The sequence below is a fragment of the Sminthopsis crassicaudata genome, chromosome 2, assembly GCF_048593235.1.
Source record: "Sminthopsis crassicaudata isolate SCR6 chromosome 2, ASM4859323v1, whole genome shotgun sequence".
In the NCBI taxonomy this organism is placed as follows: Eukaryota; Metazoa; Chordata; class Mammalia; order Dasyuromorphia; family Dasyuridae; genus Sminthopsis; species Sminthopsis crassicaudata.
In genome coordinates this window covers 439,023,097-439,035,549 of record NC_133618.1, presented here as the reverse complement: position 1 = coordinate 439,035,549, position 12,453 = coordinate 439,023,097, and the positions used below count along the sequence as shown (strand labels likewise).

Genomic DNA, 12,453 nt, shown 5'->3' with positions numbered 1-12,453 from the left:
TTCTGAATATGTCAGATTTAGGTCTAAGTCTAAGATGGAGCAGACATGTTAAAAATCTTTCCCAAGACCAACTTTGATAAGCTGTGGTAATCTGGTTAAGTCAAGATTACTGAATTAAAATTTCCCCAAAGACTGTGTATTCATTTTTTAGTTAACTTGCTGAAGCCCTAAGAAAGAAACCAGGAGAAGAAGAAGAATATAAAGAGTACATTTTTTCTTACCTAATGTATTCTTCTTTATTTTCTTCTGTTACCAGAATATTACTGCCATTGGGTTTCAATTCATGACTCTTAATTTCACCAAGAATTTCCTTATCAACTGAAAAGTACATCTCTAAACCACATTCTTCAATATTGTTTTCTCTGGTAAAAAATAAGTACAATATAAAAATCCATTATTTTTTCCCTGAGACTCAATTAATGTTTTAGAGTAAATACATTTCTAACTACTGATGATGAATGGTAATTAAATCAAATAAAGATATAAAACACAAAAATTAAAAAATAATTATATTCTTGTCCAAATCTACAGATTCTAAGTCACATTTCTGTCAAATTTATTGTAAAGTGTAAAAAAAGAAAGAAAGTTTCGTGTAAAGAAAGCTCACTCCTTTAATGATTTAGGTAGGAATTAGGAAATGAACAATTAAGGCACCTGGAATGCAATTTCACAAAGTAAGAAACTTACTTAACCCAGATGAGAGAATTGTAAAATTCTGGATCAATAGATTCTAAGTCCTTGAGTCCAACTGGTTTGTTTAAGATACGTTTATAGAATGGCAAAGAAAAACCTGTATCTATGAATTTTCCATGGAACAATGCCTGAAGAATAAGAAAAAGCAAAGATTTAATTCATGGAATTCTTAAAATATTAATTTAGCATTCAAAATGTTAAGTGAAACCATAATAATATTACATAAACCAGTGACTTCATGAATTACAATTGTCAAAATATAAGGAAGCTAACTCAGAGAAAAACTTAACAAGGAGAGCTGTCCAATAGTGAAGTGGATTGTTATAATAATAACTGGTGATACCAATCCTGTGAAGTATGTAGTTGTCATTATTTTTAATTTACAAATTAGGTTCAGAGAAGTTGAATAATTTGCCCTAGTCATATAAGTAGTAAATGTCCCAATTGGGGGTCAAAACCAGTCTTCTGACTTCATTCCTCGATTTTAACCACACCACCAGGCTCTAGTGCCCTGTGATTGGCAGTTTTCAAGCAGAGAGTAAAAAAATCATTTTTTGAGGATGGTAGAATTGCAAAGTGAGTCCATGAGCTATCTTAGAGTTTGAATATATAAATTTAGGTGTCCCTTCCAATTCAAAGATTTTGTGAATAACTATAAAATTTTGAGAACAAATCTGTTCTCAAGTTTTCTATTAGGAGTATGTGATAATAATTTTATTGTTTTCTGGGAAATGTTCAAATAAGAAAGTTAAAAAACATGTTCTGTAGATATGCTATGCTGTCAACTTGCACTTACCATGGCAATAAACCTGCCAATAAAACGGAAATATTTTAGATGATCTGGATTGATATAAGAAGCTGGGTTTATCTGCAAGCAGTAGTTATCCTTCCCTGCATATTCAAACAGGCAATACATTGGGTTCAACACTTCATGTGACAAAAGAAAGAACCATTCTCTGAAATTAAAAGAAAACTTATGGTAAAAACCTTGAAAATGGATCACTTACAAATCAAAATATAGTTCTATAACAAACTGCTTAGGTGGTGTTAAGTATTCTATTCACTCCTCCATGTTGACTTTAAAGTTTTCCTATGTGATTTCAATTATTTATATATACATAAGTGTGTACGTACAGACATAGCACCAAGGTTTTCCCAGTTTATTACTGCAAATTTATGTCTCTAAAAATAGTTAAATCTACTCATGGTTGAAGTGTGATCTGTCTAATCTTACTTTATGCCACTCAATATGGTTGTAATAAAAATTCTCCCTTTTCCTCTACCAAGTTATTTTCTCTCTACTCAATCACCACTTCTTCTGTGACCCTAATAGTACTCTCTGTGATCACTTTTTCCTCTGTACTTTCATATTTTGGTTGTATCTCTTTCCTTATGTAATTATTATGTTGTACTTTGTATTATTACCATCTCCTTGTGCATCTCTGTTAACATATGAAGGAAGGAACCTACATTTTATTTATTACTATATCTCTGAAACACCCAATAATAATGCTCACAGAAGACACTTGATAAATGCTTGATGAACAATAATGGTTTAATGACAGGCATATGAATCTGACTAGCCTTAACTCATCCGTCAATTCTCAGCAAGACTTCTGGTAATTAACAAATTCTTATGCTCAAGTTTCTCTAAATCTAAGTCTGACTTTACTAACTCAGAAAAGTATTTATATGGTTAATATAAAAACTCAAATGCAAATGCAGTTTGTTCAGAAAATAGTTTATATGAGGAATAGAAGTGTAAAAATAAGTCTAGAAAGGCCAGAATTTACAGAACTTTCAATGCCATGCTGAGAGGTTTGCATTTTATCTAAGTAACAAGAAAGAGTGACTAGAGATCCTTAAGCAGATAAGCAAAAGAGTCAAGCCTGCAATTTAAGAGACTGGAAGTAGGAATACCATTGAGAAAGCTACTGCAACAATTGGGTGAGAAGTGATGAGGGTCTACATTAGGTGATGTCCATGAGAACAGAAAAAAGTGGATGGATGTAAGAGATGATATAGAGGCAGAATTAACAAAATTTAGCAAATGATTAAAAAAGGAAAGAAAAGTGAAGAATCAAGAATAATTTTGAGGCTGAATATCTGAGTAAATTAGAAAACACTAGTACCCTTCACAGAGAGAGAAGAAATTCTGGAGAGGGAGGTTTGGGAGAGAAGACAACGAATACTATTTTGGACAGGTGAGTATGTTTAGAGGGCCACAGATAGTGGAGAACCCTGTGCAAGACAGAAGACCCTTTCCCTTTAGTCCAATAAAAGGAACCCTATTCTCAGTGTGTGCTTCTGCTCTCCATCTCCCCTAAAGCTTCTCAGCCTTTCTGAGAAGTCAGAAGGTGGTAACAACCTGTGTTATAATTAAAGCAGTTACACCAAGTGGCAAGGAAACAACTGCACACAATAGCAAGTTGTTTATGTGGCCCCACATGCACAGTACATAGTGCATGAACAGTGTTCTATAGTTATGTAAGGGTATCAGGGTACATTAGGCTAAGAGAATATGGAATAAACTGACTCCATGTTTGACCATCCATGTGAGTCCTACCTCTTCACTCCTCTTCTAAGATCAAGGACTCAGGCTGATACCAAAATCCTCCAGAGAGCTAGTCTGGACATTACAAATATGACATGCCAAAAAGAAAATAATTGCTGCTATTATCCCACTGATAGTTGAAGAAAGTGAAGTAAACAAGTTAAATGACTTGCCCAGGGTCACATAGCTAATAAGGATCTGAATAGCTTGACCTCAGGCATTCCTGGTCCTAGACTTAATGTTCTGTGCACTGTGGTGCCACCTAACCTCCAAAGAGAGGTAGGAAATCAACCAGGAAAGGGCAATGGCACAAGAGGTGCAGAAGAGGCTAAAGAGGATAGGGACTTTTGGAGAAAAGGGCATATGACTTAACAAGAGAGCAATAGTATTATCAAGAAAGCAGTTTTTGGTTGAGTTTAGAATGAATCAAGTAGTTTTTAATCTAAAACTTCCTACACACTTTTGATCAGACATTAATAATGTAAAAAAAGGCAGCAAATACAAGAAACTTCCCAAATTAAAGATGGAAGGAAATCCTAACATGAAAAATATACTGTAGGACAAAAACGAAATTCTAAATAATGAGATTAGCACTACCTTGCCACACCTCCATAATCTAAACCTTCTTCTCCTGGGAAAATTACCCACAAACGTCTTCGGAGATCCTGGGGATTGAAACTCATTATCTAGGAAAAAGGAATAATTTGTTATTTAAAAGCTTTTTAAAGCATTACGTGAAACTCATTATTATTTAAGAGATATGTCTTTTTTCTAAATCCTACTGACTTTAAGGATAGACAAGCAGTGAAAGATAATCAGTTCCACAGCCACAGACTAGATCCCTGAAACTAAATGATTTTATATACGTGGGGCCAAAGCCTTAGTATATAGATACTTTCTTTCATTAGAACTATATCAGAATTGCAAAAACACCCCTAATAATATATGTCTTCTCTAGGATCAATTATTCTTCAATCATTATAATTATATCACAATAGGCACAATGTCAACTTTTGTGCTTTAGTTTTTTCACCCTATAATATGTGGGTTACTACTACTACTCACTTCAAATTTGGTTTGTATAGCACTAAAAATTCTTAAATGTAAATCAAATCTCATTTTCTCTTAGAAAATAGTATATCATGAATTGAGATTATAAGTTAATATATAGCTACAGCTTATGAAGTACTACAACCAGGAATCTTAGAATCAGAATATATTAAAAAACAAAAAACAAACAAACAAAAAAAAAACAAATAAACTATTCCCAGATCCAGGAAGAAGAAAAGAATTTCATATATAAATACACAAATATATATAGATCCACATCAAAGTCAAATAAGAAACGTATGTGTTAAAATCAAAAAAGCTATGAATTTAAGATGAAATAATAACTTTTACAGAAGGGTCAATCAGAGAAGGTTGAGAATTATGAGGCATGAAAAACAGAATTAAGTCCAAGTATTCCCCACTAAAATAACTATTATCTTTAAAAAAAATTCACAAATATACTTTTCTCATAGTTTCTTTCAGTAGGCAGACAGAATATATAGTAACAAAATAAAACCTTGTTTGTTCAGGTCATCATTTAAACTGCTACCAAAGAGTTCTGATGTTAATTTTTTATGCTAAACCTGTCACCTTTGCATCTTTAATGATAACCTGACAATAATTACTAGTTCCATCCTAAAAGTTTCTAAAAATACATATACCAGGGCAGCTGGATGGAGCAATGGATTGAGCATCAGCCCTGAAGTCATGAGGACCTGAGTTCAAATCTGGCTTCAAACACTTAAAACATCCTAGCTGTGTGACCCTGGGCAAGTCACTTAACCCCAATTGCCTCAGCAACAAACAAATAAATAGGTGATAGATAAATAAATAAAAACAAAAATACATATACCCAGATTATTATTTTCCTTTTACCCTCTGTTGTGTCTACTAATCATCAAAGTTTCCAAGAATATAATTACAAATTAATTGATCAACAGAGGCTGATTATCCAAATTAAATTTAAACTGAAAACAGAGGTAGGGAAAAATAGAATGTGGCTGTGCCTGAAGAGTTCACTAGATTTAAAGAAAATCTCCTGCTCCTTGGAAGGCCCTAGATAAATCTACCAACTTGGCAGATTTACAAAAAGGAGCTGCCTTCATAAAGGTCCCTTCAACGACAAATCCAATGATCCTGATACAACTGCAGGGTTGAAATTTTGAGAGAAGGAAGGAGCTGTTCTCCATGCATGAATCCAGTTCTCCAGGCATTTGGCAATGCATTGTAATACCTGCTGAAATGAATCTTCAAACAAAGTTTTTCTTGTCACTGTAATCTTGATGTGTTGTGGCATAGCCAATTGCTGAAATATAAGTGATTCAAATAAACAAAGTCAATTATTGAACAATGTAAATTTACTGTATGAATCTGAATTTATTTTTATCTTTTTTACATCCAAGTTTGTTATTTAATAATATCAATGCCACTTCCTAGCTGTGTGACCCTGGGGAATTCTTTTAACCACAATTGCCTCAAAAAAAAAAAAAAAAAAAAAAAAAAAATCAATGAGAATTAAAGTACATGTATAAGAAAGATAAGTAAAACTTAAAAAGTTACAGATGATTTGACAAATTTTATGTTTTAAATGCTATTTCAGATAATTTATATTCCTAACAGTTACTTTTTATTTGGTTAATTCTCCTCAGTCATAAGAATGTAATTGATAATTACTAATTTAAAATAGTGGTTATCATTGTAAAATGTAAACTATTAACTTCATCTTGTTTTAAACAAACCTCTTAATACTAATTCATTTAAGTCAATCATTTTAGTAAAGAAATTAAGTTTAAATATAAAATAACTGATCTACTTAACTACGTAAAAAATGGGCCTACAAAATCATTAAAAGTAAACAACATTATCATCTTGACAACCAATTACAAGCTAACCACCTTTGGAAAACTATTAATAATCAACTGCCAATTTTGGATCAAAGGTGTAAACAAATGTTCTTTATCATCATCCTTAAATGACTTTAGACTCTTCTGTGAATGTATGAAATCATGCATTCTCCCCAAACCTAATCAGGCCAAATTCTTTAGTAAAAGATATCTATAATTACATGAGGAAATACTGTACACATATGTAGGAAGATATCATTCCCATCCTCATGAAGATTTCTTTTTTTCTCAGATTTCTTTTGCACCCAACAACATTAAGCAAAAATATATTATCCGAGTTCTATAAATACCTACTAATAGGCTGATACTGTGGGCAAGTTAAATTTGTAATTGATTAGAAGAGAATAGCACATTCAGTTCTGGTACTAGATTTCTTTAGACTACTGACAATCATTGGCATGTGAATCAATACTTGGCACTAAATCTGGTCTCAGACACTTAACACTTCCTAGCTGTGTGACCCTGGGCAAGTCACTTAACCCCAGCCGGGGGGGGGGGGGGGGATACTTGGCTCTAAACAAATAATGGCAAATAGGAAAAGGACTAGATTAAAAATATATTTTGTAGGCCTTAAAATGCTAATAATGATGGTGAAAACTGTTTCTGATGTTCTTAAGATTTAGGGGAATTAATTTTCAAAAGGTTGATCTGATAATGTGAAATGATGCTTATGTCATTTACTCATATCTTATCTTGGATACCATATTGCTTTTTAAAAAAAGGATGAAAAAGAATATCAAACTGGGATGAAGTTACCTCCATAAATTAAGAGGAAGGGAAAAGATCCAACCAAACACTTTTCCCCCATCTTCCTATGTAATTATTATGTAACTGCCTAATTATATATAGTTTAAAAACAACTACAAAAAAACAATTTATAATACTGACCTGACACCAGAAACGGAAATAGTGAACTTTTGCCTTGAAATCCCTAACATAGGCTATTTGGGGTCCATTATCTCTGAGAACAGAAAGAAAAAGAATTGAGAACATAGCTCTCCTTTAGTATACCTGTTTATTCTGACACAATTGAAAGAAAACATTTTGAAGTTCCAAAAAATAACAAGTATATAGTGTTCAATCAAACATGTCAGACTAAGAAACCCACAAAATAATATCCTATATGAAATTCAATTCCACCTCTAATCCATCCTTCTCAGTAAGAGCTTTGTGACTCCATTCCCAAAGCTTAGTTATATCCCAAAAACATGAATACTTTTTGGCATACAAAAGGTAGACAACAATGAATAAGTTAAAAAAAATCAAGAGAATGGAAAAGAGTAGAAATCAGAGAATTTGGATTCAACTGCTCACTAGTAGTGACATGAGAGAGATTTCTAAAGAGTAATATTCAGTGCTTTGTTTGTCAGATGGTGGCCAATAGGTAAAGACTAAATGACACAGTATCCTGTAAAAGTAGATAAAAATACTAAATATCTAGTAGAAACATAAATGCTGGAAAGTAGTTTCCCTAAAAAAAATTCCCATTCAAGAGTTGTGAGACAAAAACTTAATAGAATAAAACTTTTTTATACTGCAGCATGTAATTCAAAGAGCTTAATGTTCATTTGCAAATTTTAGAATGCTTACAGAGCAGATTTTCCAGTTCGGGGATCTATATATGTTGTTGTTCTCCTATTATGATCCACAAAGTATGGAACCCCATCCACTGTAAATCTCATTTCCCAGCCTTCTGGTAAGGGTTTTTCATTTAATTGACTGAAAAACATGAAAATACAAAACCAGTTATACAGAATTAATACATATGGATTGCCAAGAGCAGCAAACAGAAACAAGGACAAATGTGAAGAAAAACCTTCTAGAATGCTGCCTTAAATTGAAATATTCTTGTGACTGGCATCATTTATGTTATATTGAAAACTCTTCTGGTTAATACCAATAAACAAGGTATCCAATAAATTTGAGCATTTGGACTTGTTCAAGTATAGTATATAATGAGTAAGGAATTATTTAACACTTTCTAGTCATGTTTATTGTTTTAATTTTAGATATAAGAAAGAGCATTTTGCTAATGCTGTCATTGTCACAGGAGTGGTTTTTACATGGGCTAATACAATTCTCTCTGTTGCTCTGCAGAGATCTTACTCCTAACTAGAATCTTCTATTATCTAATCCAATTCTATCTGAAATAGGAAAATCCTCTAACACATCACAAATAAGAAGTCATCCAACTTTTCCTTGAAGATTTCCAGTGATAAGGATAGAAGGCATTCTAGTTCCTTTTGACTAGGAGGAAATTTTTCCACTTTTGGTGCTGAAATTTGCCTTTCTGTAACTTTTTCAAAATTTCTGTCCTCCAGAGTCAAGCAAAATAAAGCTATTCCAATGATTTCTATTTCACTTAACATATTTCCCTCCCCTTTTCCCTTGAAATCTTTTATTCACCAAGCTAAATATCCGCAGTTCCTCTCATATATCATTCAGCCTTAGACATCTATTTTATCAAACATTCTCTTTAGATTAGTGAGCCTGGGTTAAAGAGTAAGGAAGGATATGTCAATGCAAATTGAGTACTCTTACTAGAGACACAATTCTAATATTAAATTAATCATCAACAAGCATTTATTAAGCACCTATTATACACAAAAAACTGTGTTAAATGACAGGGATATACAAAGAAAATGAAAAATTCCTACTGTCAAGGTGCTAACAATTATAATGGGGGGGGGGAAGAGGAGGAGAATCAACATGTAAACAACTATGTATAAACAAGATATATAAATTACATGTAAAGGTAGTTTCCAACATTCATTCTTATAAGATTTTGAATTCCAAATTTTTTCTCTCTTCTTTCCCTTACCTCTTTCTCTCCCAAAACAGAAAACAATATGATATTGTTTATGCATGTACAATCATTTTAAAACATGTTTTCATATTTCTTATGATGTGAAGAAAAATCAGAACAAAAGGGAAAAATCAGGAGAAAGAAAAAGCAAAAATTTTTTTAAAAGGTGAAAATAATGTACTTTAATCCTTATTCCATTTCCATAGTTCTCTCTTTTTATGAAGATAGCATTTTCCTTCCCAAGTCTATTGGAAATTTTCAGATTGTAATGCTGAGAAGAGTTAAGTCATCATAGTTAATCATCACATGTTCTCCTGATTCTGTTCCCAAGTGCTTACTAGATTAATGATGAACATGAGGACAGCAATCAATCAATTATTAAGCATCTACAATATTATAGGCACTGTGTAGTAAGCCCTGAGGATACAAGAGGAGGCAAAAAACAGTTCTGCTTTCAAGGTGTTCAATACCTAATGCAAGTGACAACATGCAAACAGAGCATGTACAGGACAAATTGGAGAAAATCAAGAGTGAAAGCACAAAATTAGATAAGAGTTTAGGAAGGATTTTTGTGGAAGATGGAATTTTACTTGGTTTTTAAAGAAAGCCAAGGAGATCAGAGACAGGAAAGCATTCCAAGCATTCCAAGAATGAGTGACAGCCAGAGAAAAAGCCTGGAGGCAAAAGAGATGAGCATCTTGCATGTGAACAACCAGGAGGCCAGTGTCATCTGGGTCACAGAATACATACATAGCAGGGAGTAACATATAAGATTAGAAAGGTAGGAGGGAGCCCAAGTTATAAAAACCTTTGCATAGTGAAGCAGAGAATTCAGTAGCTGATTTTGAAGGCGATAGGGAATCACTAGAATTTACTGAGTAGTGAAGTGACATGTTCACATCTTCATGGATGGATTTGTGTGAACAGACAATTGAGGCAGGCAGATCCATCAGTAGGCTTCTGCCATAGTCCAAATGTCAAAGGATGAGGATAGCAAAGTCAGAACAGAGATGGGTATGGTACAGTTGAGAGGTGTTGTAAAGATGAAATCACAGGCATTGAGTCTCCTTTGTTGCTTTGGTAATAAACTGTCCTAGCCATCTGCATTTCCAATTTCTAAATTCAAGAGATTCATCTGATTTGTAAACCTCAATTTCCTTTCCACTGCCACTCCCTGCCTCATTCATGCATCACAATAAACTGAGACATTTCAGTTTAATAAACATGTGGAAGGAAACTCATAAAGTATCTAATTATACTTCTATTATTATATTTATGTACTTTTTAAAAAGTAACAAAGGAGTATGAAATGGAGAAATAAAATTTAAATATAATCCTCTTTTTTTGTGTTCTACCATGTATGTGGAAAAGTTCTTTTTCAGAGTAAGTTCAAAATTAAAAAAAATTTTTTAAAAAGATTGTTCAAGATTAAATAACTGCCAAAGTTTCTGATAAAGACCTCATTTCCAAAATATATAGAGAATTGACTCACATTTCTAAAACATCAAGCCATTCTCCAATTGATAAATGGTCAAAGGATATGAACAGACAATTTTCAGATAAAGAAATTGAAACTATTTCTAGTCATATGAAAAAGTGCTCCAAATCACTACTGATCAGTCATATGAAAATTAAAACAACTCTGAGATACCACTTACACACCTCTCAGATTGGCTAGGATGACAAGAAAAGATAATGACGAATGTTGGAGGGGATGTGGGAAAACTGGGACACTGATACATTGTTGGTGGAGCGACCAACAATGGAACAGATTATTGGTGGAACAGATACACCCATTCTGGAGAGCAGTTTGGAACTATGCTCAAAAAGTTATCAAACTGCATACCCTTTGACCCAGAAGTGTTACTACTGGGCTTATATCCCAAAGAGATCTTAAAGGAGGGAAAGGAACCCATATGTGCAAAAATGTTTGTGGCAGCCATCTTTATAGTGGCAAGAAACTGGAAACTGAGTGGATGATCACCAGTTGGAGAATGGCTGAATAAGTTATAATATATGAATGTTATGGAATATTATTGTTCTGTAAGAAATGACCAGCAGGATGATTTCAGAGAGGCCTGGTGAGACTTACATGAACTGATGCTGAGTGAAATGAGCAGAACCAGGAAATCATTAAACATTTCAACAACAATACTCTATAATGATCAATTCTGATGGACGTGGCTCTCTTCAACAATGAAATGATTCAAACCAGTTGCAATTGTTCATGATGAAAAGAACCAGCTACACCCACAGAGAGAACTATGGGAAATGAGTGTATGGGGCCAGGGGGGGAGAAGGCGTGGAGGGAGGAAGGAGGGAGGGGAAAGAAGGGGGTTGTGGAAGACATATAATAATCTGTTTTTCTCAATTTCCTCAATCATAAAATGGGGATGATAACAATAGCTTCTATCCTCTCCCGAGATGTTTTGAGGACCAAATAAGGTACTATCTATAAATCATTTAGGACAGTGCCTGACTAAGCAGACTTTTAATGAATATTTATTTCTTCTTCATGCCCTTTATGGCTTATGTTTTAGCAGATCCTCAAAATTCTTACAGAGAAAGAATTTAAATCTTTATCCAATTGAGCCAAATAAATTAAAAAATGAATCAATAATTCAAAGGTCTTACCCCTGACTTCTGGGATCTTCCCACTGTGTAATACGTGTGTTGTGATTGACAAAATACACTCTGCCATTGTTATCTGTTCTCTTCTCTAAAACAAAAGAAAACAAAACAGAAAGTATTTTAGTACAACCTTATATTTCCCCCTAAAATCACATGCAAAAAAGGTTTTAGAATTTATTTAGTCCACTGTATTAATTTATCAATTTTTTGCACCACAAACATGTTCATAAATGTATTTTATTTCTAAAACTGAGATATAATTATCATTTAAATTTATTTTTCTGGATATTAGTATTACAAAACACGACTTATCTAAAAATTAATGTCCTCAGTATCTTATTGCACTGTGCCATAATGATATATCTTTGCATATGCATCTACTAAATTCATCATATTCAAAACAAATTATTAATAATATAGAAATGTAAATTAGGAAGACATAAAGTAACTGAAAAACCTATACATCAACATCATTAAAATACTCATCAATATCTTTCATCCAAGTAATGAACATTAAAGTGGAATTTGAATCCACATTCTATGACTCCAGGAATGATGTTCTTTATTCTAATACTATAATGCCACTCAAGTTAATGCATCATTAGAAAAAGTATGAATGTTGTAAATTACATTAATAATTAAGAGTACTAAGTACCAGAGATGGAATTTGACCTCAGAGCTTCTGATTTCAAGTCTATGTTCACTATGCAGGATGACATTTGTAAACAAACCAACAAACTTTTAAGAAAATTAAGCATACTAATTCAATTATGTTCACAATAAGTCTAATAAAAGTTTTAATAAAATTTTTAAAA

At 32.9% G+C, this 12,453-nt stretch overlaps 1 protein-coding gene across 6 annotated transcripts in view; it reads right to left on the bottom strand.

Annotated features, from left to right (window-relative positions):
* ITCH (itchy E3 ubiquitin protein ligase) overlaps positions 1-12,453 on the bottom strand; it is a 157,313-nt gene that overhangs the window by 29,787 nt on the left and 115,073 nt on the right. For all 6 annotated transcript variants that reach the window (XM_074292443.1, XM_074292444.1, XM_074292442.1 and 3 more), the window contains 8 exons: positions 11,642-11,726; positions 7,792-7,920; positions 7,090-7,162; positions 5,532-5,603; positions 3,845-3,933; positions 1,490-1,649; positions 688-821; positions 222-362 (listed from right to left, as the gene is read on the bottom strand). In XM_074292443.1, the coding sequence (XP_074148544.1) occupies positions 222-362; positions 688-821; positions 1,490-1,649; positions 3,845-3,933; positions 5,532-5,603; positions 7,090-7,162; positions 7,792-7,920; positions 11,642-11,726 (883 nt within the window). The remainder of the gene's footprint in view (positions 1-221; positions 363-687; positions 822-1,489; positions 1,650-3,844; positions 3,934-5,531; positions 5,604-7,089; positions 7,163-7,791; positions 7,921-11,641; positions 11,727-12,453) is intronic.